This window comes from Lissotriton helveticus, chromosome 12 (assembly GCF_964261635.1).
Source record: "Lissotriton helveticus chromosome 12, aLisHel1.1, whole genome shotgun sequence".
NCBI lineage: Eukaryota > Metazoa > Chordata > Amphibia > Caudata > Salamandridae > Lissotriton > Lissotriton helveticus.
In genome coordinates this window covers 861026617-861054086 of record NC_136073.1, presented here as the reverse complement: position 1 = coordinate 861054086, position 27470 = coordinate 861026617, and the positions used below count along the sequence as shown (strand labels likewise).

General features: G+C 47.8%; 1 protein-coding gene across 3 annotated transcripts in view; it reads left to right on the top strand.

The window, feature by feature from the left end:
- The window catches only part of UPF1 (UPF1 RNA helicase and ATPase), a 276443-nt gene that overhangs the window by 155515 nt on the left and 93458 nt on the right, over nt 1–27470 (top strand). For all 3 annotated transcript variants that reach the window (XM_078669700.1, XM_078669698.1, XM_078669699.1), the window contains exons 14-16: nt 919–1062; nt 2344–2557; nt 15837–15954. In XM_078669700.1, coding sequence (XP_078525826.1) covers nt 919–1062; nt 2344–2557; nt 15837–15954 — 476 coding nt within the window. The remainder of the gene's footprint in view (nt 1–918; nt 1063–2343; nt 2558–15836; nt 15955–27470) is intronic.

The following is a 27470-nucleotide window of genomic DNA, read 5'->3' as shown; positions in this document are numbered from 1 at the left end:
AATATCTGAGATTATCCGGTCCTGGCAAAAGCCTAATGACCCCAATGTGCACCAAAGTGTAGACAGAAACATGTGGACCTTAATAGTGGATTCTCAAATAAACAAGGAACTTCATCAGCATCCATCTTGTTTTTATCCATCACTAGTTTACTTTAATTACCCTTAAATATAAACTGCTAAAACATTTAGTAAGTCCTTAACTAGTGAACCTTTCCCATCTTCAGAATCCTTGCTTTAACCAAACTCATATAGTTTAGATTCTCAAAACTGAAAATGTCTTAATCCTTCAGGCGTTTATTCTCACTACATAAAGGAATCTGATCAGTCACGTCAAGAACACTACATGCAGATAGATTTTTTCCAAGAAAACTTTTTATTCCGCTGTACAAATAATTTAAATCAGACAGATGTGTTTTTCTGTTGAACTTACTTGGTTTGCTCGTATATTCACATACCCAGTGTTAAAGGCCTGAGACTTTTCATTTCTGAATTTTTACTTGAATTTGAGGTTTTTCTCAAAGTTATTTCCTCCTCTGAAGGTCACTCTGCCCCCTCCACCACTTATCTATGCCTTAGTTTCATTGGATATTCTGATGTCCCTTCCATCTTTTGTTTGTTTTATGCTGCAAGATTTAGAAAATGGTCCACATTTTTCAGTAGATGACTCTTCTTTCTCACTGTGTGGACTCCCCTACCCCCAGAAGAGAGACTGTAAGTTAGTAGAGAGGTTAAATGGCAAGAATATCATCTAACACTTTAAACTAATCCACAAACATGCAATATTTAGAGCTGTTGTACATTTTTCAGTGTCCTCAAATGTATTTATTATTGTAAAAAATGTAAGGCGCCATCATACTGAAGTAAACGTTTTGCATTTTCTGATATTCCCTGACAACAAACTATTATATTTATTCATAGAATGCTGATGTAATTTGCTGCACGTGTGTGGGAGCCGGTGATCCTAGACTTGCAAAAATGCAGTTTCGATCGATTTTGATTGATGAAAGTACACAAGCTACTGAGCCTGAATGTATGGTTCCAGTTGTTCTTGGAGCTAAACAGGTAGGTTGTTCATATGCCTATAATCATTTTATGATTACATCTTTGAAGTATTTAACTTAAACATCTTTATGTAGGCATCACTGTTAAAAGGTTTTGCAGACTGAATATTTTTTTGATTCACATGGATTATTCCGCCATATAGTGGTTGACCAGTAGGTAGGTAATTCGACTGTCCCCAATGTAAAATGTCTGCCCCAGAGCCTGTAGTGCGTGGACACCATGTTCTGGTTTTTCTTTTGTCGGGTTCTGCAGTTTTGGGGCAAAGACAGCATATCGGAGCAAGCTTCCAATAAAGAAACAGAGAAAGTGACCGATATCGTCAACTATGGAGAGATGCTGAAGAACCCCCCCCCCCCCCAAATATAATTTTCTTTTTTTATGGGCTTCAACAACGATATCGGTGAATATAAAGTCGAGGCGGGAGGTACATTTCGTCTATACTTGGTCTGCAAAGGAATGTAAAACTTCACTTTTGGATTCAGTCCCATTAGACAACATGAGCTTGTACAGCAGGACAACCACTAAGTGTGCCTCCCAAAGGACCAGCAGACAAAGTTGTAAGGTGCATACCAAATTGCTCTTGAGAACCTTTAAGATGAGGTAAAAACACGAGTGGGTGCATTAGGCAATGGTGTAGCCCAAATGGTCCCTTAAGACCCAAAAACACTCCAGTGATGAGAAAAGCTCATAGTTAGAGGAGACCCAAGGAGAGCTGGGTCTGGTGTTGAAGAATGTATGTACTTTAAGGCACACTTAAAGATGTGACACAGGAGACGAAAAAGCACCAAAAACCAAACACCAATGACCCATTTCCTGGGAGCCTTTCACTCCTCGACTTAATTCTGAAAGGAGATCAGGGGGAAAGAAAATCAGCCACAAAAGGGGAGAAGATATTTTTATTAGGTAAACCCAAAGCACATTCTGCTAGAGGTAAAACTGCGACTACCGCCTTGTTAAACAATCCCATGTGAAAAAAAAGCTTCAGTCAAAGGGAACATTTGCCCATGTATCCTATAATATCTTTTCAAAATTGTAAAAATTACAGCGTGATCCTGTGCGTGGACAGGACAAATCAGTGCTTTATTATTTTTATAGATTCCCCTCAATGAGAACCAGGATTGCAGGGAAGCAAGTTTTCCTTTACTGGTATCCCTTGTGTAACTGATAAAACAATGTATTTGTTACTAGAATTTCATATTGGAGAGGGCTTGTAATATCTTATGTGACCCTTTAACAGTCAAACAATTTCTCAGAAAACTCAATTTCTCTTGTTTTCCACAGCTGATCCTGGTAGGCGATCACTGCCAGCTTGGTCCTGTTGTGATGTGTAAAAAAGCAGCAAAGGCTGGGCTTTCTCAGTCCCTCTTTGAAAGGCTTGTTGTCTTGGGAATCCGCCCAATTCGCCTTCAAGTTCAGTATCGTATGCATCCTGCGCTTAGTGCATTCCCATCAAACATTTTCTATGAAGGATCTCTTCAGAATGGAGTCACTGCAGGTATAGTATAATTTTAGGGATAAGCAGTAAATGTCGAAGCATTGAATGTCTACTTCATTTGTATATGTCTCTGACCTATAGCCCTTCGCATTCCTAACTTGTAGAATCCATGAGCGTGATGGTGCAAAGATTGAAAATAGCCGAGTGTTGGCAATGGTAAAACACATTATATTGTAATATTTATATAGCTCTTACAACTAATAAGTGGGGCGCTAAAACTCTTGCATACATGGGTAGCACACTACACCGTGCATGGTGTGTGGAAGGAAGTGTCTTTGTTTTGATCCTGCCTGGGGGTGGTGTTTTTGTATCATGCACAAGGGCCACCGAGGAGTGATTATCGTGTAATAAGACACAGTGCTTAGCTGATGAAAGAGCGGGTGATAGGCAGGCAGCCTATGGTTTTCAGCTTGCTGGCAGGTTTGAGCAGCTCTGCAGGTTTTTTTGTGATATTTTTTTATATATTCATAGTCCACTTAACTGGTTCTTCAGTAGCAGCAACATGTGGCAGATCTCTTCAGTTCTCCAGCATTGGATCTTTTATATATTCACATGCTTGAATTCTTCCCCGTCGTCCGGTTCGGAATCCCCGGTACTTTACTATAGCAGTATACAGTGTAAAATGGCCATAGGCCTGACAATATGTATATTTAATAGCACATCCACATAATTTGAAAGAACCCAAACTACAGACCATGAAGTGGAAGATTAAGCTCTCCTATTCCCATAGAGGCCACCATAGCCCAGATTTCTACCTAGCATCGTGTGTGAAGGAGTCCCCCTGCAGAGCCCTGCTCGGACCTCTCACTAGACCTTAAATTTGTTACATTCTTGATCTGCACTGGAGTTGAATCAACCCTACCTTAAGCCCTAAAGTACTGCAGTTGTTTTTAGGGGAATTTGATCAAAATCTGGGCATGGGAGATCTTTGTATTTGACAAACAACTGTCACTATGGCTCACAGAAATCACTTTTCAAAGCCTGCTCATCTTGTGGCCTTAAGAAAAGTTACAGTGATTAGCCTCAGTCTCAGTGCATTTATTGCCATCATCAAGTCATATGGAGGCTAGATGTGACGTTTGTCACACTTTTACATCTACAACCCTGAAAAACAAAGGAGGTTGGCATTGGATTTATGGTCAAAGAGAATTTTCTTCCTGCTAAAAGATGCCCATCTTCGATTGGCGATGGGTGGTTTATTTTATGCGGACTCGTCCACAACTGGGTGACGGACATGCCCCTAGCAGTTTTGACTTGTCAATTCAAGTATGTCAAGCTGTAATAGGGAATTATTACGCAGCCTGTATGGAATACAGTCGACTGACCAACCGCTGAGTCTTGATGATATTACTATTAGAGTGAGTCTTATATTGTATTGTAATTGCATTTATAGAGCACTTACTTCCCCTTACAAAGTGCTGTATCGCTTTACGCCAGGGAGTACTTTGCTCCTTTGCCCCGGATCCCGTGGTAGTAATTGTTTGAGTGGGGGGTGTTTTTAGAATGAGCCGTGAACTATTAGCGAAGCAATGCTATGACTTACTCCAGTGCCTATGTGGTAGATTAAATTAATAGGAATTGGCTATGGTCTTTAGTGAGGATGTGGGTTTTATGTGAAATTATGCATTGGTTAGCAATTATAATAAATGAGCTACAGAAAATTAGGTATTGTTGGAATCGAGGGTATGACTTTTAACACATATTGTGGTCTTTATAATGAGGTGTGGGTAATTTGCACCAATACAATAGCGTTTAAGGCAAAACATACATGTAACTTAGTAAGCCCTGCTAAGAGAGAGGAGGCATCCAGAGGATAAAAAGAAAGGAGAGTTCTGATAGATACATCTGCCGTGTGGATTCCTCACCTTGTGAATATCCCCCTTGCGTCAGCAACATTCGGAAATTCTTTTTGTAGCTTCGCGCCGACGTGGTCTTGGACGTCACAGAGACACGGCATCGCTCGCGACTCCGCTGACGTCACTGACGCCTATAATAGGCCCACGCCGGCGTGATAACATCAGTTCCCTTTTTTCCGCGTCGTCGACGCTAACGGTTTTGGGATACTCAGTAGCTTTTGAGTAACTCTGTTACTATTTTCTTCGTTTTCTCTGTTCTCTTGAACTTGTCTCCCTAGAATGTCGACAAAGAAGACTGGATTTAAACCCTGCAGGGAATGCGGGGAAATGATGTCCGTTACGGACCCACACCAGGACTGTATTTGGTGTTTAAGTTCCGCCCACGACGTGGATGGATGTTCGTCGTGTCAAAAAATGAACCCATAGGCCCTGCGAGAGAGGGAGACAAAACTTCTTGTGGCAAGGCTGAAAGCCGATAAAAGAAAGAAGACTTCAAGATCCCGCTCGAGGAAGTCAAGATCAAGGTCTCGAGAGGCGTCGGCTTCGAAGTCCTCATCAGATCATGCTTCGAGGTCGCATAAGAAGCACAAGAAAAGGAGGCATGAGTCTCGACTTCATTCGGGTGAGAAATCGGGCTCGAAGTCGAGGTCGCCCAAGAAAGTTAAATCGAAGGGGATCCCACCACAAGAAGATTCGGATCGGGAAGGTGAAGCCTCGCCTTCGGAGTCACAGGTTCAATCTCCGACTCCGGTTTCCAATCCGACGCCGTCTCCGGCTCAAGAAGAGGCGGAGGAAGTTCCTAATGAGGAAGATGAATCGGCGCCTGTTGAAGAGCCTCGAGGTCAACATGAAGGTGATCATCCACCTTTTCCTGCACCAGGTCAGGATCCATCAGCGTTCCTCAGCGCTATGTATGGGGTATTCTCGAGGTCATGGTACCCCTCTGGTGCGCCTTCGGGTCCCATGGGTCCAATGGCATTTAATTTGGGTGTTCCACACACTTATGCCCCGGCACCTTTCATGCCGTATATGCCAGCCCCGACTCCACTGTGGCAGTACCTGGCTCCGCCGAGGTCGACACCGAGGTCGACGCCGGCTCGACCGAAGTCGACGACTCTGATACCGGCGTCGCCCACTCCAAGCAAGTCTTTGGAACATCCTTCTAAGCCTTCCGATACTGTACCGACGTCGGTTCCGGCTCTGTCGGAGTCGGTAGTGGATCCGACTGCGTTCCGTGTGATGGAGAGGTCCAGGAGAGAAGCACAACGCCTCCTAGAGGAACGTAGTTATTACGAGTCTCGCCCAGACTTGGAGGAAGGTGAGCTGGATGAGGATTGTTTCGAGGAACTGGCTGATGCTAGTGGCCTTGATTTTTCCCCTGAGTGGGAGATGCCATCTGGTCCGAATGCACCTTCAAAAGATGTCCAGCCAAATCACGTTGTAATGGGGAAGGCAGCAGGACTTTTAGGTTTGACATTACCTACTGTTGAGTTTAAATCTAATCTGCTTACAGAGGTTCTCCATTCACCAAACTCAGCTGTGGAACCATTACTCCCTTTTAATGAGGCGTTAACTGAACCTATTATGGAGGTGTGGAAGAAGTCTCTTTCTGCTCCTGCTGTCTCAAAAAGTGTGGCTAGGAGATATAGGGTGGCTCACGAAGACCCTGCCTTTTTATCATCTCACCCTTCTCCTGAAAGCCTGGTGATTCAGGCTGCGTGCTCAAAAAAGTCAGTTGGTGCTTTTCCCCAAGTGCCTGGTGACAAGGAGGCCAAAAAGCAGGATCAAGTGGCCAAGAAAACTTTCTCCTATGCAAGTATGGCGTTAAAATCAACGATGCCACTTGTCTCAGGGTGAGGTATGTGCACGCACTTATGGACTCAATGCGTTTATTGATTCCAAAGGTTCCAGAAGACTGCAGGGGTGACTTTGAGGAGGTTTTATCTGATACTCAAGCGGCAGCTCGTCAAGTTATCCAGAGCGGTCTAGATACTGCAGATTCAGTGGCACGGATCATGGTCACTGCGGTTGCCACAAGACGATCAGCTTGGCTGAAATCCTCGGATTTTTCTGCGGATGTGCAGTCTGCATTGTTAGATCTGCCTTTTGATGGAGAAGGACTCTTTGGCAAGAAGGCAGATACAGCCTTAGAGAGGTTTAAGGATAGCAGAGCAACTGCTAGATCTCTTGGTCTTCAAGTAAGAGGTTCAACGACCAGAAAGTTCAGAGGTTTTGGACGCTCTTCTTTTCGTACCTATAGGCAAGGTCAACAGCAGCAGCAAAATACCTTTTATAGGTCATACAGGGGAAAGCAAAGAGCACGTCCTCGAGGGCGTCAAGCCTCTTCCTCCTCCACCTCCTAGCCACAGAAAAGCAGCCCTAGATCCGCCATTCAGGATCATGTGGGTCCAGTGGGGGGTCGGCTTACCCACTTTCTACGGGATTGGGAATCAGTTACATCAGATCTTTGGGTTCTCAATCTCGTAGAAATTGGGTATGCACTTCCCTTTCGGGAATTCCCTCCCAATTACCCTCCTTGCCAGGGGTATTGCACAGAGGAACATCTGTTGCTCCTACAGGAGGAAGTTCAGACTCTGCTAAGAAAAGGTGCGATAGAGGTGGTCCCAAAGCAGGAAAGAGGTCAGGGATGCTACTCCCGGTGTTTCCTGATTCCCAAGAAGGATGGCAGACTTCGTCCAATCCTGGATCTCAGGATCTTGAATCTCTATCTGAAACAGGAGAAATTCAAGATGCTCACCCTTGCTCAGGTTCTTCAAGCGCTGTTAGAAGAAGACTGGATGGTGTCACTCGACTTGCAGGATGCGTACTTTCACATCCCCATCCTGAAGTGTCACTCGACTTGCAGGATGCGTACTTTCACATCCCCATCCTGAAGTCGCACAGGAAGTATCTCCGTTTTACAGTGGGATCGCAGCACTATCAGTTTGCGGTCCTTCCGTTTGGACTTACTACTGCGCCTCGAGTCTTCACCAAGGTGATGGCAGTGGTGGCGGCTCATCTCAGAAGATCAGGGATTCCAGTATTCCCCTATTTGGACGACTGGCTGATCAAAGCAGAGTCGTCGGAGAGAGTGTTCCATCATCTGCAGGAGACAACTCAGTTGTTGTACAGGTTGGGTTTTTCGATAAATGTACCCAAATCTCACCTGGTGCCCTCCCAGCGCAACCTGTTCATAGGTGCTGTACTGGACACAACTGTATGTCGCGCATTCCCTCCTCCTCAAAGAATTCGCGACATACAGGAAATGATTCCTTTATTTTACAATGGAGCGGTCGTTCCAGTCCTGAAGGTCCTTCGCCTGCTCGGTCTGATGGCTTCTTGCATTCTGTTGGTCAACCATGGACGCTGGCACATGAGGACGCTCCAGTGGTGCCTCCGCAGGCAGTGGTATCAACACAACGGAGATCTCAGGGAGTCAGTGAGGATCTCCAGAGAAGCTGCAGCGGATCTGTCTTGGTGGGGCGTGGAAGGCAACCTGTCTCAGGGGAAGCCTTTTCAGCTGCCTCCTCCTGTGGCCACAGTGATAACGGATGCATCCACTCTAGGGTGGGGTGCTCATCTGGGGGATCTGGAGGTCAAGGGTCTTTGGTCTCCAGAGGAAAGGTTGCTTTACATCAACCTTCTAGAATTGCGGGCGATATGTTTGGCGCTCAAGGCCTTCCTCCCTTCCCTTCGCGGTCGTTCGGTCCAAGTCCTGACGGACAACACGACCGCGATGTGGTACATCAACAAACAGGGAGGAGTGGGGTCGCAGTGTCTCTGCAGAGAGGCTCAGCGTCTCTGGTCCTGGGTTCAGGACCATCGGGTTTGTCTGATGGCAAATCATCTGGCCGGGGTTCTGAACGTTCGTGCAGACAGTCTCAGTCGGCAGTTCTCTGCCGACCACGAGTGGAGGCTTCACCCGGAGGTGGTTCACGACATCTTTCAGATGTGGGGGACTCCTCGGGTGGACCTGTTCGCTACTCGCGAGAATGCTCACTGCCTGTCGTTCTGCAGTCTCCAGTATCCGATGCAAGGAGCCTTGGGGGACGTGTTTCAGTTGAGTTTGGGAAATCGGCTCCTTTACGCGTTTCCTCCCATACCTTTGATTCCTCGGGTTCTGAGGAAGATTCGCCAAGACCGGGCCCAAGTCATATTGGTCGCCCCGGACTGGCCAAAAAGGGTGTGGTATACGGATCTTCTCCACCTCTCTTCTCACCCGCCGCTCCGTCTCCCTCTCAGGGCAGACCTCCTCTCTCAGATGGAGGGGCAGGTTCTTCACCCCCACCTCTAGACATTACACCTTCATGCCTGGAGATTGAACGGGGCAACCTGATCTCTTTTTCTCTCCCGCCTGACGTGGTGGATGCCATCTTGTCAGCCAGGGGTGACTCCACTAAGTCCATCTATTCTTTTTTTTTATTTTTATTTTTTAAACCTTTATTGTACAAAGAGTGCTCACAAATACGGGCCTACAACCCAACGGGCTGGCCACCACATAGCAAAAGCCTAATTAGCAATACAAACGTGTCCACAGGATATGACAAAAAGAACACATAAGACATATCAAAAGCCATAGAGCAATCAGCAGGGACAGGATACGTGAAGGTTGATTTTCTTTTATGGGAACGGGGAGTACAGGATCATGACGGGCAGTGAGTCAAGCAACAAGGGAGGGGCCGTGGTGAGCCGCGATTCGGCGATCATAGAAACTACAGGATAAATCCAACACAAACCAAACATATCGATAAATACAATCCCAACTGAGGTACCACAAGGAGAGGATATGGCGTTCGCCGGCCAGCGCCCACCCACCACAGCAACAACCCGACTTAACAAACATGAGTAAAAATGATCCCATCGTAAAAAGCAATACGGTACACACCCCAATAAAAGGAAGGAAATCCCCCACGAAAGAGGGAGGGGAAGGAAGAAAAAGGAAACAGGAAGGGACTCCTCCCCGACCACGCGCCCCCCGGCGACAAAGCAGGAAAACACAAACCGGCACACGGCATCCATTAAAGATCGATGACGGAATACGTAGTGAGCCATAATCACAATACGACCGGAAGGTCAATGCATCAGAAACACCCCAGGGGGACACATGACGAGACGGAGTCCCGAAAAAGAGAATACTCAAGAGCCATAGAACAAAAAAGGGAGAAAAAAAAGGGGGGAAAAAGACCCCCCAAAGTGACAGTGACCCCCCCACCCACCCCTCAAGCCCACCCTGCACCCCTGCAGAAGGCTATGGCCTACCCCCCAGCAGCGTGCCTGTCGCCCTAATTAGAACCCGAAATATAGAAGAGCAAAGACAAGACGGAAACAGAAGACAAAAAAAAAGGGAGGGGAAGGGAAAAGGGAGAAAACACACGGGAGAGGGCCTAGGAACAGAATTGTCTGCACCCACCCACCCGCCTGCAAAAAAGGGGGCAGAGCCCTCGGGAAGTCAAAAAATATCAGGATACACTCCAGGAGCACCGTAAAATCACACATAATCATACCGTTACATGCCGATCATCCAACCAGTACAAGACTACCGCACACAAAGGCAAGTTTGTATCAGCCCTGTCCTTGTTTGTCCAAAGTTGTAGCCGTCCGATTCACTAAGAACCAGACCGCGAAGAACAGAAGGCAAAGAACAGGGAGATCCGACGGCAGTCCAGATAAGACACGTGGAGTAAAGCCCGGAAGATCCAGGAAAGTCATAGAACATCGCACACAATGCAGGCACAATTTCAGGGACAGTTCGAGAAAGGCCGACCCAGCTGGGTTGGCACAGGAGCCATGGCCGGTCAGCCGAGGCGAAAAAAGGCAGGAAGAGTCATCGAGTCCAGTCCAGACGGGATCCGGCTCCCGGACCAGCGGCAGAGGAGACAGCACAGGACGATGAAGGGCAACGGAACTCCGCACCCCAACAGACGCGGCAGTTGCCGGGCCCATGTTTCCTAGGAGAGGGCCAGCCGCACCCTGCAACAGTGAAGCCGCACCCAGTTTCGGGGGCCCGAACGGCCCGAAGAGAGGATCCACCTCCAGGGTGACAACGGGTGCGGCCAAAGAAGCTCGCCAGGAGTGTAGGGCATCCAGGATATCCTTAAGTGTAGGAAAACCTTTACAGTATCCGGCACCCGGGTCATGCGGCGGGCCTCCAGCGCTCGTCCAGGCCCGGCTGAGACATTCTGGGTCGGCCGCCATCTTGAAAGCCCGGCGGGGCCGCGGCAGCCGTCAACCTCCGTCCGGGCAGCAGCGAGGCAAATGAAGACCAGCCGACCGGCAGCAGGGCACTCCAGGGCAGGAAGGGGGGCCACCAGAAGATGGGGAATCGCCGGCTCCCCAGTGCCGCCGGTCCCGTTCTCCGGGTCCGGGCGGAGGAAATCAAAATGGCCGGACCGGAGAACAAAGGGGGAGCAAGCCGAATGTACGGTTAGCCCCGTCAACGGGAGGCAGCGCCTCCGGCCTACCGGAGCCGGCCAGCAAGCCACAGCCGGCCTATACGCACAACGGCCTCTACGACCACGTCCACTGCGCCATCAAGGGCCGATCATCATGCTCCGCTCCGTCCGGGCGCCGCCAAGAAGGTCCAGGCCAGCCCGCTCCGGAGGCCCCGAAGCGAGCGGGAGCGCCGTACAGGATCCACGGCACCCGAGGACCACCGGAGCAAAAGGTGAGTGCCTGCAAGGCGTCTTAGCACTACAGCACAACAAAGAGGGCTTCCCGGGGCAGGATAACAGCAGGATAGACGATAAAAACAGGCAGGCGAACGGAGCCGAGCTAAAACGCGGCCATCTCGGACGCGAGCTTGGCTCCTCCCCCAAGTCCATCTATTCTTATAGATGGTCAAAATTTGTCGCTTGGTGTGGGGAGAGATCTATAGACCCTCTGAGAGCCCATTTGTCTAATATTCTCCAGTTTGCCCTTTCTCTGGCGCAGCAGGGTCTTGCTGTTGCCACGGTGAAAGGTTATCTTTCAGCGCTGTCGGCATTTCTCTGCTTGCCTGACCAGCCATCTCTTTTTAAATCTCCTGTAGTTTTAAGGTTTTTGAAGGGCCTCACAAATAAGTTCCCTCCTACTCCTTTTATTGTGCCTCAGTGGGACTTAAATCTTGTTTTGACCTTTTTGATGGGTGCTCCCTTTGAGCCGCTTCACAAATGTCCTATGAGGCTTTTGACTCTTACGGTAGTCTTCTTCGTTGTAATAACCTCGGCAAGGAGGGTAAGTGAGCTTCAAGCTCTTAGTTCCAAGCCCCCTTTCTTGACCATTCATGCTGATCGGATGGTTCTTAGGACCAGGGCTGCTTTTCTGCCTAAGGTGGTGACTCCTTTCCACCTTGGTCAATCTGTTACCCTCCGTACCTTTTATCCTCCCCCACACACTTCCAAGGAGGAGGAGAGATTACACCGTCTGGACCCCAAGAGGGCGGTGTCTTTTCATCTGGACAGAACTAAAGACTGTCGGTTGGATGACCAGCTCTTCATTGGCTTTGCTGGCTGCAAGAGAGGAAGAGCGGTCCATAAAAGAACTTTATCAAGATGGATCGTCCTCTGTATAAAGATCTGCTACTCTTTGGCCGGTAAGGAACCACCAGAGGGTATAAGGGCTCATTCTACAAGAGCTAAATCTTCAACCTCAGCATTGGCTAGAGGTGTTCCAGTAGAGGACATTTGTAGGGCGGCAACTTGGTGTTCCCTCCACACTTTCGCGATGCATTACTGCTTGGATTCCGAAGTGAGGAGGGACGGCCACTTTGCGCGCTCTGTCCTCCAGGATCTCCTGGTTTAGAAGAGAGGACACCCTCCTCCAAGAGTGGGGACTGCTGTGGGACTCTATTCACAAGGTGAGGAATCCACACGGCAGATGTATCTATCAGAAGAACAAGTTACTTACCTTCGGTAACGCTTTTTCTGGTAGATACAATATCTGCCTGTGGATTCCTCACTGACCCACCCGCCTCCCCGTTGTCCACTCTTCTATACCAGAGTTTCTGTAATGTTTTTGTTTTATTGTCATGGGGTTGTTTATTTCAATTGTTTTATTGCATTTGCTTCACACTGTGTGTGTTTTCCCTTGATATTTGTACTGCGTATACTGTGTATATGTCTACTGTCATTGGTCCGTCCGTGTGCCTCGAAGGCACGGAAAAAAGGGCGGGACTGATGTCATCACGCCGGCGTGGGCCTATTATAGGCATCGGTGACGTCAGCGGAGTCGCGAGCGATGCCGTGTCTCTGTGACGTCCAAGTCCACATCGGCGTGAAGCTACAAAAAGAATTTCCGAATGTTGCTGACGCAAGGGGGATATTCACAAGGTGAGGAATCCACAGGCAGATATTGTATCTACCAGAAAAAGCGTTACCGAAGGAAAGTAACTTGTTCATTTGTACGAAAGAAAAAAGTGAGCTGACAAATGGATGTTTTAAGTCAAGGACAGTTTTCATGCAGTGCTTTTAGAAATATTTTGACTGCTTTGTGATGACATGGAAAACTGTAAAAGGAAGCATTATTTGCATATTTTAAAAAAAACACAGTTTGACATGAAAACCCAAGCAAATGAAAAAAGAACAATTGATGGACAAAATGCTGAACAATGTCATACATTCACCCTAGTACAGCGATCTGGGCTTAAATCCATTGTTCTTTTGCTCACATGCCATTCCAATTCATACCCAGCCATATGCAAATCAGTCTTGAACCCAAGCATGCACACACATTCACCACTCATGGTTAAATATAATTCATTTTCGCATAAAATCGGAACAAAATCAATAATGTTGTATGGTAAATGTTTGTGCTGGAGATGCTGTTGCCCCTGTCCCTCTGATGAGGGCGGGGATGAAGGAGAACAGTCTGTTTTAGCGAGTTTCATTAAAGTAATGCTTCTCTGAGCGGTTAGGGTTGGGGCTTACTCAAATCTGGAGCTCTCGCAACATAAACAAAATGTGAGAACTTGCAATCATGCTGTCATTCAGCCCTCCTGTAATCAGACACACAAAAGGAAAGGACCTGCCTAGAAAACTCCCATACCTAGGCAATAGAAAGTGCAGTCCAACCTCTACCATCTAACCATCTACCAAATCTGCTGTGCTCAGGAAACACAAGTAACGAACATCCCTTTCCTAACAAGGCCTTCAAACGTTCTAAGGACAGCCCTTTCTCCATGTTTCCTTACTTAAGTGCCTACTCTACACCCTCAAACCAGAGGAATGCATGCTCACTGACTAGGGAGGCTGTCTCCACCCCATCTCCTGATACTCTTTCTTCCCTCCTGCTCATGTCAAACGTCTTGTAGTCAGTGCACCTCAGAAAGTGGCATGCTGTGTGTGCAAATCCCAGTAGGACTGACCCTGACCTTCATATTCGAGAGAGGCAGAAAAAACATATTTAGCTGCAAAAGAGTAATGTTTGTTTAGTTGTTCAAACAGGCATTGCAGGAAAACAAATAATTTTTGAATAAGCAACATCGCTCTTCTCCATTCCTGTCTGCCCAGACAATTCCAACTGCTACTGATTCCAAACGTGTACTTGTGTCTTTACACTTCAAGCACCAACATGTTTTTGAAGGATGCACCAAGCATGCTTAGAGTATTAATTAGTACAGGCATCTGTTTAACATGCACACCTCTGACGCTGTTGCATTAATCATTAGAAACCTTAGACCGAACGCATCTTGTAGTGTGCCCCCTGCAGGAGGCACACTTCTGTTTCAGCTTCTTAGCGTGGTTGTCATCAACTGTATTTTCTTCGACTGCCATCCTTTCAATAATGAAGAAGCCATGCTTATCATCTGTGTATTTGGTGACAACTGAGTGCTTGTGGCAGATTCCTTATCCTGAATTGTTGATGGTGTGGTCATGGAGGGTAAAGATGACATTTTTTGAAGGAGTATATGGGAACTTATCGGTGGTTATCCAGTATTTGGGTATCTTTCATAGATATGCATGCTTGAATCATTCCCGGTCATCGAGATGGGAGTCCCATGGTAACATAATCAAGCAATATTTAATTAATGCTATAAGCTACAATTGCCCTGAAACATGTTTGAAATAGCTATCTATGTCCTTTTAAAAGACGGATCAATAGCTGAGAAGCAACCAATCAGCTGCTAGTACCCTCTAGAACACTCCCAGCAGAGGCAGTGTCCCTCAGATTTTCACTGCATGTCTTGTTTGAAGGTAGTCTCCCTAAGTTCTACTCAGTTTCTTCTTCAAACTTCCTACAGCAGGACGGTAAAAAAATAGGCCTTTTCCGCCCATGTAAGACCTGTGGCAGGATAAGAGTTAATATGGACGATCCACATAAGGACTGCATTTATTATCTTCATCCCACCCATGAGGTAAGACTGTGCAAAACCTGTTGCACTTTCTCTTCCAAGACTGTCCGAGATAGAGAGGGGAGGCTACTTTTGTGGCACCAGTCCACTAAGCAACAAATGTCTTCTGATGAGGACAGTCTGGGCTCATCCAGGCCTCACAAGAGAGCCAAATCCCAGGACGACTACCCTGGAAAGGGCAGGAAACACCTCAGACCCTCCAGGAGGGCAAGCCATCTAAAAAGGAGAAGCGTCATAGTCTCTTCAAAGCCTGCGTCATCTGTTCCCACCACACCAGAAAGGAAAAGGAACATCATAGAGCCTCTTCAGATTTTGTGAGGCACAGACAAAAAAAATTGTCAACAACGTCCTGGATGACAGCCCCTAGATCGTCAAGTACTACAGTCAGATCACCATGACTTTAAATCTGCATCTTCTAGGCAGGTGCAAAATGTCTCTTGGTGGGGGTTTACACAATTCAGTTATTGTGCTGAATATCTTGTTGGTTAAGAGTTCTTTGACACATGGTCATACTTAAGGGCACAAAATATACATTTTGTGCATTTCTGTGAAAGTTTTTCTCGCATCACACAACTTGCATTGCTTAAAGAGATTTGGAATGTGAAATCTAGGATTCCCTGTTGCCTATGTATATTCCAATGAAAATCTGTCAGGTGGTGCTCTGAGGGTTGGAGCTCTGAGCTCCTCCACCTGATTGACCTGACACCCTGTCATAAAATGAGGTGCTATTCGATGGCTGACTTCAATCTTAGTTGCTGTAATGGAATACTGCTTGAATATTATTGGCTGCCAAGGGTTCCCAGTCGGGCTTCAGGGAGTAATTCAAGATAAGAATTTAAGAAAGATTCAATGTTGGAGAACTGCAGTCACAGGTAAAAGAAATGTCATTGCTAAAAGTGTTAATTATGCTACGATTAATTGACCATAGAAGATTTACTGGATGAAGAGGTTAACAATACATTATTTACTGGAGTAACTTGTATACCATACTTCAGTATGCCTGTCGTGTTCCTCTGTCCTGTTTTGCTTTCCCTTTACAAAGCTGCACTCTGCGCCATTTTAAACAAAAAAAAAATGTAACCTCTCCCTCCTTTAGCTGATCGTGTGAAAAAAGGATTTGATTTCCAGTGGCCACAGCCAGACAAACCGATGTTCTTCTATGTGACTCAGGGGCAAGAAGAAATTGCAAGTTCAGGCACTTCTTATTTAAACAGGTAATTGCATTAATTGATAATCATTCTAGCGTCATAACAAACTATATCATCTGCAAGTGTGAACATTGTGTTTTGAATGGTACCGTTTGTAGATTAGTATCCTAAATTGAAACTCCAGTTTGCCATTTCGTATTGAAAGTCTGCTTTTGTGAACGCTTGGTCCAAGTTTCTTTAAAATTTGAAGTATTCTGAATGATTCTATTTTAGGGGAACCAAGGACCTTAATAAAATCATTTTAATATTACCCACTACCTCATCACAACACTTTGCATTGTACTTAATTAAACAGTACATATGAATCTTCACAGGATCACACTGAGGACAGAACATCTGCCTGGTACCAGATAGGATTGGACTGACACCACTCAGCAGGTTGAAAGGGAAGTGTCAAAGGTGCTGAAACCAGTCCAACTATATTAAGCATTTTGTTATAGGGAAAACATTCGAGAGGTTGTTGCCATTTACACCAACAAAAAAATGCTTTATTTACTCCTGCATGTACTTAGTAATCCAGTTTAAAGTCTGTTGTCTATCCTGGAATAGAACGCTGCGCCTAGTCTATTGACCATCAGCGAAATAAAGTGTGGGTCATGTCTCATAATCCCCGCACCATGGCAGAGAGTTTGATATATCTACTACTCGGTGTGCGGAAGAGCTTCTCTGCCCTCTTGACTTGCACCCGGATCTCCTGTCTAGATGTGTTGGTCCAGTTCTCCATTGCAGCACACCTTTTTGACCATTGGCTACCTGGCCCCAAGCACATCAGGTTGTCTTACCTCTATAGCCCAGTGGACTGCAAGAGAATTATTTTCCATGCCAGGGTGTCTTTAGCAACACAAATTAAGTTTTGTGTGTGTAAGTGTCCATCAGTCAACTATTTTCAGACATCACACTTTTGGTGCAGCAGCAGGCATGCTTTTCTTGTATAAACAACAGAGTCAAATAGCCTGTTCAGAGACTTTCTACTAGTGTGTGCCGTCAAGCAAGTGGGAGTTCAGTATGTTCCTGGCCCAGCTTATCTGATAGAGACATCTAGCCACCTATTCCTTACCTTTGAATTTTCATGGGGTCAGACTCGATAGATTATTCTTAAAGCAATACCCCTGTGCACCGGTAGGTGGCATCAGTTGGCTCGACGTAACGTAGTTTGCGCAGAAGTGACGTCCGAGTCACCTATATAGATGCCATTTCGGCTTGCTGATGTCTGTTCTTTCCGCACTAGTCAAGCGCTGATCCTTGAAGAGAGCTATCATCTCCCATTTTTTTTTTAAAAACAGATTTTATTCGTCAAGATTACACATATAATGCCGCTCTCTGATCCTCAGAGACAACTGCCGCATGAAGATACAGAAATTAACTGACCAGTTCGAGGCATGTGGGCTGCTAAATTCATATCTTTAGCATAGATCGCCGCCTAGTGTTGGGTCCGGATGATTGCACATTGTTGTCCTGGAAGAGTCTTCGAAGTATCACGAGATAAATGGCTCCTCCCCTGGACTACAGTGCGCATGGGCATCGGCTCCATCCCCAGATTGTTTTTTTCCGCCATTGGGTTCGGATGTGATTTCGACGCCTCCTTGTCGGAATCGAAAAAATAACTTCCTTAAGGCCAAAAGGCCTTCGATACTCGCGTCGGTATTGTTGCGAACGGTCCCGAGCATCGTCCGACTCTTCGTGTCGGATTTCTGGGGAGTTGCTACTCTTCGGACATCGAGGCCCTGTACTCGCAGCGAGCCACCGACGAACTCATCATGGAACGGAGTCCGTTCAAGCGCTGCCCCGTGTGTGGGTCCAAGTACCCACACATCGACGTGCATCCAGTTTGTAATAAATGTCTCTCGCCGGATCACGACGAGGGCAACTGCATGGCCTGCTCCAAATTCAGGTCAAAGAAGACTCTCAAGCATCGGCGCGCGGCGCGCCTCGAGGCCCTGCACGCAGCACCGGCACCCGACGACATATTCGACGACCCCGCAGAAGACGGCCAAAGCCATCATCTTCAAATTTCACCGCCATCAACGGAGGTCGAGGCCGATCCTGAAGAATACATCGATGGACAGAGCCAAGACCTTGAATACGTCAATGAGGTAGGGGACGACGAAGAAGTCTATGGGACCGCGGAAGATAGCTCAGAGGAAGAGCTATGCCCCGAAAGTTACTCGACTCAGGCTCAGGTCACGGGATCGCCACTCGGCCTTACCCACGACCCTGCACCGATATCCCCAGCCACGCCTTCGGGCCGGGCCACGGATACACCGGAGGAGCCATTGTTGCGCGTATCGAAACTGAAACCGCAACCAGTACAGTCGACAACATCTAAGATGGCCGACGTCACGCCTAAACCGAAACCTACGGCCTCGACAACATCTAAGATGGCCGACGTCACGCCTAAACCGAAACCTACGGCTTCGACGTCATCTAAGACGGCCGACGTCCCGTCCAAACTTACAAAGCCGGCGAAGAAGGCCGTCGAGTCACCGGCGCCACACGCGGTGGCCAAGGACACGTCCTCGAAGAAGGTAGTCCATCACGTCTCGACGTCTGGGGCGTCGACATCCAAACAGACGGTCGAAGCAAAGGCCACTAAGGGCCCGGATCCGAAGGCCGGAACCACTACTCCTCGGCACAAAGACAACGGATCTGCAGTGACGACGGCGGCGCCTAAGACGGTTGCAGGGCAGCGAACCGTTGGAGTCGAGGATTCATCGGTGCCTTCTTCTGCCACGCCGATGGCCTCCAAAGTGGACGAACATGAAGCATCGGTCGTCAAACCCTCTGCTTCATTTACCAAACAGGTCACAGAGTCGCTCAAGAGGATTCGGGAGAAAGCCCTGCCGTCGACAAAGACTGCGCCATCGGATCCGGAACTGATGGAGCCACCTGCCAAGAAGTCGACGAAACTTATCTACACACTACCACCAAGGGTGCCACCAAAGGCGTTTGCACCCCAAACGGTGCCGAAGGCCTCGGGGACTTCGGATTCCACGTCCAGTGCTATTTTACATCGACACACAGCATCTGAGGACGACTGTGAGCATTACATCGATGCCCACACAGGGAAGATGACACTTTATAAGAGAAAGATCAGTTCCCAGCCACTGGAGTCATTTGTAGTTCCACTGAAAAAGAAAAGGCAAACGCTTTCTTTAGTGGAGGTTAAGACTAACCTTTTGACATGGGTGCTCTAGCCGGGAGTTTCCTCTTTGGAACCCTTGCTCCCATTCAATGAGGCACTCGCGGACGTCATATTAGGAACCTGGTCCAAACCCAGCACAGGGGATCCTATGAATAGGATGGACTCCGCCGCCACCAAAACGTCTTCACTACCCACCCCACCCTGAAGAGTTTGATAGTCCAAACCTCTACGTCCCATGGCACATTCCATTCTGCACCCCCAGACAGGGGATTCCAAGAGGCTGGACAGTTGGGACAAGAAAAATGTTTCTTCCGCCAGCTTTGCGTTAGTCTGGGAACACCCCATGCTTATTGGCCCGTTATTCCCACACTCTGTGGGGAAACTGTTGAACAGTGCTGCCATAGGTGTGGGAGGAGGCCCGGCCCGTCCATTCCCAAGCAGTATCAGATGGGTGAGATGCAGCAAAGTTCGTCATTAGGTGTGGTTTAGACACGACCGACTCGCTGGGCAGAGCGATTTCATCAATGGTGGCTATTAGATGCCACGCCTGGCTGAAAACATCTGGCGTTTGGTGGAATGTCCAGGCCTTGCTCAAGGACATGCCCTTTAACCCCTTCGCTGCGGGGGTAATTCCCGCGCTGTGCTGGGGGGGGGGGGGGGGCGCACACATCGCCCGCATGCTCATGACGAGCTCAGCTCGTCATGAGAATGAGACACCGGCTCCCGTGGAACAATCAGGACAGCAGGGGAATTCTCCCCGCACCTTAGTGTTCCACGAGCCTCGTCATGAGCACCAGAGCGCCGTGGCTCATGACGAGCTGAGCTAGTCATGAGCATGGGAGGGGTGAATGGCACCTGTCTCTTTGACGACAAGGCAAACACGACCGGAGGGCTTTAAGGATTCATGGGCTACGGCCAAGTCATGGGCCTCTCAATGGCCGCATGTTCCCAGTCTGCCTTTCCTGGGTACGAATGTGGTTTTCAGCCGTGCTAGCCGTATCCCAGCCATTTAGCCGTGGAAGTTCCTTAACCCCTGTGCAGCCGAGGGCACGGTTCATTCTGACCACATGGGTTGGACAGCTCGAAGACCGGTCAATTCACCATCACCCCGGCAGCTACAGCCTCCAAACACTCTTAGTCTCGCTCTTCCAGATCATGGACATCCAGTCATGGCAGGATCATCTCCACTACTGGCAATGCATTACATTAAACATGTGGGTTCTCCAGATAGTCCGAAGGGACTACTCCCTCCCCTTCGAGACCACACCTCCCTCCATGCCTCCGTCCTACGACTGGCTGACAGAGGATCATTTGACTTTGCTCCAGGAGGAAACCCTCACTCTTGGCAAAGGGAGCTATAGAGAGGGTTCCGGTGCCAGAAGTAGGCTCTGGTTGTTATTTCTGCTACTTTCTGGTCCTGAAAAAGGACAAGGGCCTTCGTCCTATCCTAGAGCCACGAGTCCTCAACTACTTCCTCAAAAAGGAAATAAATTCACAATGCTTACTCTGGTTCAGGTCCTGTCTGCCCTGGAGACCGGATGGTAGCGTTGGACTGGCAGGACGCCTATGTCCACATTCCTGTCCTACCTGCCCATCAGCGCTACCTGCTGTTAGGCCACAAACATTTTCAGTTAACTGTGCTGCCTTTTGGCCTTACCAGCACCCCTCAGGTGTTTACAAAGGTGATGGCGGTGGTCGCAGCTTATCTGCGCAGATCAGGGGTGTCATTCTTCCCTTATCTCGACGACTGGCTGCTGAAAGCAGGCTCGCCTCAGGCCGTCTCCAGACTACGGCCAACTAGGGGTTCACTGTGACCATGCCTAAGTCACACCAGGCTCCCTCTCAGACGCTCCCTTTAATCGGAGCTGTTCTTGACGCAGTGCAGTTTTGGACTTATCCTCCCAAGTGGTAAGTCCAAGATATTCAGGCTATGATTCTGATATTTCAGCCTCTATCCTCGATGTCGGTGAAAATGACTGAGTCTGCTAGGCATCATGGCCTCCTGCATCCTACTAGTACAACATGCCAGATGGCATATGTAGGCTCACCAGTGGGACCAGAAGTTCCAATGGCCCAGCACCAGGGGAATCTCTCCAACATGACCCAGATCTCAGAGGGAACTGCACGAGACCTGCAGTGGTGGTTTTTGAACCACGATTGGCTGAGAGGCAGGCCTCTCTCCCTTCTCCAACCAGATCTCACAATAGTGACAGATGCGTCACTTCTGGGATGGAACGGCCCTCTGAGAGCGGTGGAGATCAGAGGACTCTGGTCTCTGGCAGAATCCAGACTCCACATATAGTTGCTGGAGCTCTGAGCGAACCGATTGGCATTGAAAGCCTTTCTCCCCTCCATCAAAGGCAGGCTAGTGCAAGTGTTCACAGAAAACACTACCGCCATGTGGTACTGCCATAAATAAGGCAGAGTGGTGGTGTGGACTCTTTGACAAGAGGACCTGTGTCTCTGTACATGGCTGGAACAGCAGGCCATATCTTTGGTGGTTCAACATCTGGCAGGTTCCCTGAATGCCTGGGCGGACGAATTCAGCCATCGATGCCTAGCGGATCACGTATGGTATCTCCCATCCGGAGTAGGCACAAGGTCTCTTTCAGCTGCGGGGAGAGCCTTGGTTACATCGGTTTGCCTTTGCCTAGAAAGCAGTGTGTCAGCAGTTTGGCATGCTGGAGTTTCCAAGGCGGCTCTCACTCTGAGACTCTTTTCCTCTCAAGTGGAGCACAGGCCTCCTGCACGTCTTTCCACCCATACCACTCCTGCCCGGAGTTCTCAAGGGGATCAGGCATCCTTGATGGCATCCTGGATAGAAGAGCGGTCTCTTGCTCTTCACTCTACCATAGGCTTTTCCTATCAATCAACCTTTAAATAGAGTCGGAGTGGTTGGATGAACGAGTCCCAAGTTCTCAGACTCTACGAATTTCCCCCTCAATGAACCAGTAATGTTGAAACTGCTTTCCAGAGGCCAGTAAATACAGCAGATAAGATAGAGCATTCTTTGAATTTCTGCAGTGGTCTTAACCTCATAGATGCGGTGCATTTTCCCGCTGTGCGCTGGAAAATTGAAAAACCCGCAGTTCATGACGAGCTCAGCTCGTCATGAGTGTACAAGAGGTGTACTTCATGACTAGCTGAGCTCGTCATGAGTGTTGAAGGGGTTAAATTGTATGTAAACCAAACTAAGCACAACAGAAAGACGGGTCTGCTTTTTGTGTCTTTGGTCATCAACAGAAAGGATGCCCATTCTCCAAGCAGGCTGTAACAACAAGGGTAGTGGGGACTATTTGCTTCAGTCATGCATGTCAGTCAACTCTTTCAGTATGCAGCAGTTACACATTCGACAAGAGGAATGGCAGCAGGGGCCGTGCTCTGTTGGATTCCACTAACAAAAAGATGAAGATGCCCATTCCCGGTCAAGACACTACTTGCAGAGATGGCGAAGGTGTCAGAAGTAGGACAGGCAGTTCTTTGTCACCCTCTCCAATAGAATGAGCCTCATGTCTCACCCTCCACTATGGTGTTTGTATGCCATTTCCTCTTGTACTCCCTGCTATTCTGACTAAGGCATATGAATAAATGGTGACAAAAACGTAATTCACCTGCAACTTCCATGGACAAGGGTAAATATTTATTGAGATAAAACATGAGATTAGGCGTCCTCACCTACAGGACTGGCATATTTTATTAATTCGCACTTGAAGTATGTTGAACTATGGAGTTGAATGGACCTTCACATCATAGACTGAATCTGAAAGAAAACAACACTGGAGATTTGTAACTAACTTGTTTCTGCAAGCATCCAGCTGTGCCTTCCATCTTTCTGAAGATGAGTGCCCAAAATTGGCATTAATAAAGTCTCTTTATTTGCAATACTTAAGTTTATAACAAGTTATCAATATTAATCTGAAGTTGTCCTCAAATGGCATAAGTCCGATAAATGTACAGTGACATGTGAGAAGCAATTGTAGTGTAGTTCCTATTATCCCAATAGGCTCTGCGCATTGGAATAATACCTTCAATAGTATAGGCCTAGACCAGACGTTAACTAGGTCTACTACTGTCGATATTAGACTTAAAGTTTTGGGTTTGCCAGCTAGCTCAGAGTTCACTAGAAACTTTCTCGAATGTTCAGGAAGGAATTAACTTCCCTGATTAGACAAGAAGGGATTTAGTTTCTGACAACCATAGAACATGACAACTTTGCTCTCCCCTAATCAAGAGTGTATCTCGAGAGTCGTGTGAACAAAAGGCAATTTATTTTACTCAGTCAGTACGTGCATTCTTAGTCTCATCAGATTGTAGAGAAAAGGAAGAGACGGGCGTGTTCAATAAAAGACGTTATTTATTGATCAGTCTCTTTTCTCGTACAAGAGAAATGGATCGATATTATCGCAATACTTATAGTTAAGTAAAGTGCATACATTAAAAGCAGAAGTATAAATAATACTGTAAAAACATTGATATGGTTTCTAAGCCATATGAAGGTTTAAAATGAATAAAATATATTACATACACATATACATTTGACTAAACGTACTCAACTGGTGTTTCTAGATACGCCTACCCCGTGTACCTGACCTAAGTCTAATACGTGGGCGGGAATAGAAAGTTACAGTTTAAGTTAAGTTTGTTTTTGCCAAGTGACTGACTAAAGAATTCTCTGCGAGGGGTTATTCAGTTCTGTACCTGGAAGTTAGGATGAATGAGAGATGGTATCTCTCGTCTCTGGTCTCGATATTCCAGGCTGCCTGCGAGGGCTACCCGGAAACGCCGGAGCTGGATTTCTCGGCAGGAGAAATAGGCAGCTGCTCGTTCTCAGCGCGTCAGGAAGGCGGGGCTGCGCCAGCGGGGTCTGCTCTGCTCTGGGCTTCGGCAAGTCTGGATGCTCCGTCCTCGTCACCACCGCGTGTGTTTGCATAGGGCAATATCGGTAATATTTATACCTTTAAGGTGCCGAGATTGACGTAAGGATGGACATAGATACGTCAATAAGGATGTCATACGACCAGGTCGTTAGCACATTCTTTTGCTGAAGTTCTCGGTGAAATCAAAACAATGGCCGCAGGGTTTTTCCCAGGTTGTCATAGGTTTGATTTGTTATGAGAACTCCGTATGCCTTATCAGGGGCTGGAGGAATATCGCTTGTCTAATTAGATGGCAAGCGTTATGACCTAATCAGATAACACGTTCCTGTGCCGTAGTGTGGCTTTATCGGATAACGGTTCCTGCATCATGGGGGTTTTCTGCCTCATGGGCTGACTGCTAGTTAACTTGTTAGTTTGTTAACCAGAATAGGGTCAGGAATAGGGGGATCGATACAGAACCTATAGGAATACATCACACAATCTCTTCCTTTTGGAAAGACTATTTATTGTTGTGTGTTGCTTGTATCGGAAGCCAAATGCTTGAATACAGGATTCACAATTCAGCCAAACACAGTCAGAATCAACAGCATTCAGTCGCTGATCCAACGATTCAGACCGCAACACTCCCTGCCAGCGAGAGTGTTCATGCAGTTGATAGGAATGATGGCCTCCTGCATCTTCATAGTCCCGCACGCAAGGTTGCACATGCGCCCCCTCCAGGAATGCTTGGCAAATCAATGGACACAGGCTCAAGGACAACTGACAGACCTAGTGTTGGTTACCGGTCGGGCATACAACTCTCTGCATTGGTGGAATCCACACAACCTTTGCAAGGGACGACCGTTCCACGAGCCTGTGCCACAGATTGTCCTAACGACGGACGCATCTCTCCAAGGGTGGGGAGCGCATGTGCTCCACTACACGGTGCAGGGACTGTGGTCGACCCAGCAACAACGATTGCATATCAACTACCTAGAATTGATGGCAATCTTCATGGCGCTCAAGTCCTTCAAAGTACATCTGTGCAACAAGGTCGTGTTGATCCGGACGGACAACATGACAGCCATGTACTACATCCAGAAGCAGGGAGGTACTCACTCGCCACAGCTGTCTCATCTGGCTCAGAGCATGTGGAAGTGGGCCATTCAGAGGAACATCTTCCTCATGGCAGAACACCTCCCGGGCAAGGACAATCAGATGGCGGATCTGCTCAGCAGGTACAGCCATCAAATGCACGAGTGGGAGATACATCCATCAGTACTCCACCCGTACTTCCAGCAGTGGGGTCATCCAGAGATAGACCTGTTTGCCACAAGGGAAAACGCAAAATGCCAAAGCTTTGCCGCCAGGTTCCCTCACCCGGAATCGCAGGGGAATGCAATATGGATGAACTGGTCAGGCAAATTTGCGTACGCTTTTCCCCCAGCGCCTCTCATTCCGCTGGTGGCAAGAAAGCTAAAGCAACACTCGATGACTCTCATCCTGGTTGCTCCAACATGGGCACGCCAACCATGGTACACCACGTTTCTAGAACTTTCCGTGGTACCGCATCAAAGGCTGCATCTCACCCCCAGCCTCTTGACGCAGAACCATGGCGACATTCAGCATCCAGATCCGCAACAGCTCAATCTGGCGATCTGGCTCCTGAGGTCCTAGAGTTTGGCTACCTCAACCTGCCCCCTGAATGCATGGACATCATCAGAGAGGCAAGGAAGCCCACTACCAGAGCTTGCTATGCAGCAAAGTGGAAGCGGTTTGCCATTTACTGTACTGACAACAATATCAACCCGCTAGATGCATCCATCCCTAACATCATCTGCTATTTGTTACATCTTTACAAATGCAATCTAGCGTATGCTTCCATTCGGATACATTTATCCGCCATAGCGGCTTATCTCCAGAATAGACCGCACCTCTCTGTTTTCAGGGTGCCTGCCATTAAAGCCTTCCTGGAGGGACTGAAGCGAGTCATTCCTCCAAGAACACCACCAGCTCCAGTGTGGAACCTCAATGTGGTCCTCACTCGGCTGATGGGTCCACCCTTCGAGCCACTGCACTCCTGTGAAATTCAATTTCTAACATGGAAAGTGGCTTTCCTCATTGCTATTACATCGCTCAGGCGTGTTAGTGAGCTGCAGGCGCTCACAATCCAAGAGCCTTTCATCCAAATACATTCTAACAGGGTGGTGCTACGCACTAACCCCAAATTCCTTCCTAAGGTAGTGTCACAGTTTCATATCAACCAAACTATTGACCTACCCGCATTCTTCCAAAACCCTCAAACAGTAGCTGAACGAATGCTCCATACACTGGACGTTAGGAGGGCGTTGATGTACTACATTGACAGGACACAACACTTCAGGAAAACTAAACAACTTTTTGTTGCCTTCTCAGCACAGCACAAAGGCAACCCCATTTCCAAAGCGGGAATAGCCAGATGGATTGTTAAGTGCATCCAAATCTGTTATCAAAAAGCTAAGCACACTTTAACAATACCCCCAAGGGCGCACTCCACACGCAAATTGGGGGCGTCCATGGCTTTCCTGGGGAACATTCCTTCAGAGGACATTTGCAGAGCAGCCACATGGTCCACACCGCACACATTTACAAAACATTACTGTGTGGACGCGCATTCCAAGCAGCAAGCAGCTGTGGGACAGGCTGTTCTCAATACACTTTTTCAAGCTTCTGCAGCTGGCACGGGCAACCGCCCTTAATGGAGGGACTGCTATGTATTCTATGCTAAAGATATGAATTTAGCAGCCCACATGCCTCGAACTGAATATGCTACTTACCAGTATGCATCTGTTCTTGGCATGTAGGGCTGCTAACATTCATATCGCCCTCCCTCCTCCCCGGTGCCCGTAGCGGCTGCAGATACTATCTTGCATTCATTAGCATGGACATCCTTTACACTATTTCACTCCATCTCTGCCACAATGGCTAAAAACAATCTGGGGATGGAGCCGATGTCCATGCGCACTGTAGTCCAGGGGAGGAGCCACCTATCTCGTGATACTTCGAAGACTCTTCCAGGACAACAATGTGCAATTATCCGGACCCAACACTAGGCGGCGATCTATGCTAAAGATATGAATGTTAGCAGCCCTACATGCCAAGAACAGATGCATACTGATAAGTAGCATATTCATTTTCCATTTTTAAATCCAGGAGAATATAACTCTTTCACTTTTTAACTGGATTTTCAACCTTTTTAGTGTGTAGGAAGTCATGTCATGTTGAGGAAGACTTCAGTATTCACGCTGTGCGGTGCCTGCCCTATGCGTTATCTTTGACAAACCCGCATTTGGCTTATTTGTGGTATCTGGATCGCGACCACAACTCCAAGTCGTGCTCCGACTGCCAGGCCATGGCTTTGAAAGAGTGGTCCCTAAAGCTGATTGCGGCGCGCCAGTCGCTCCTAGGAGGTATCCTTCATGGTCCTGGTCAGGAGGAAGGTCCCGGCACCGCTCCAGGAGTACCAAGTACTCTTTGCCCCACTC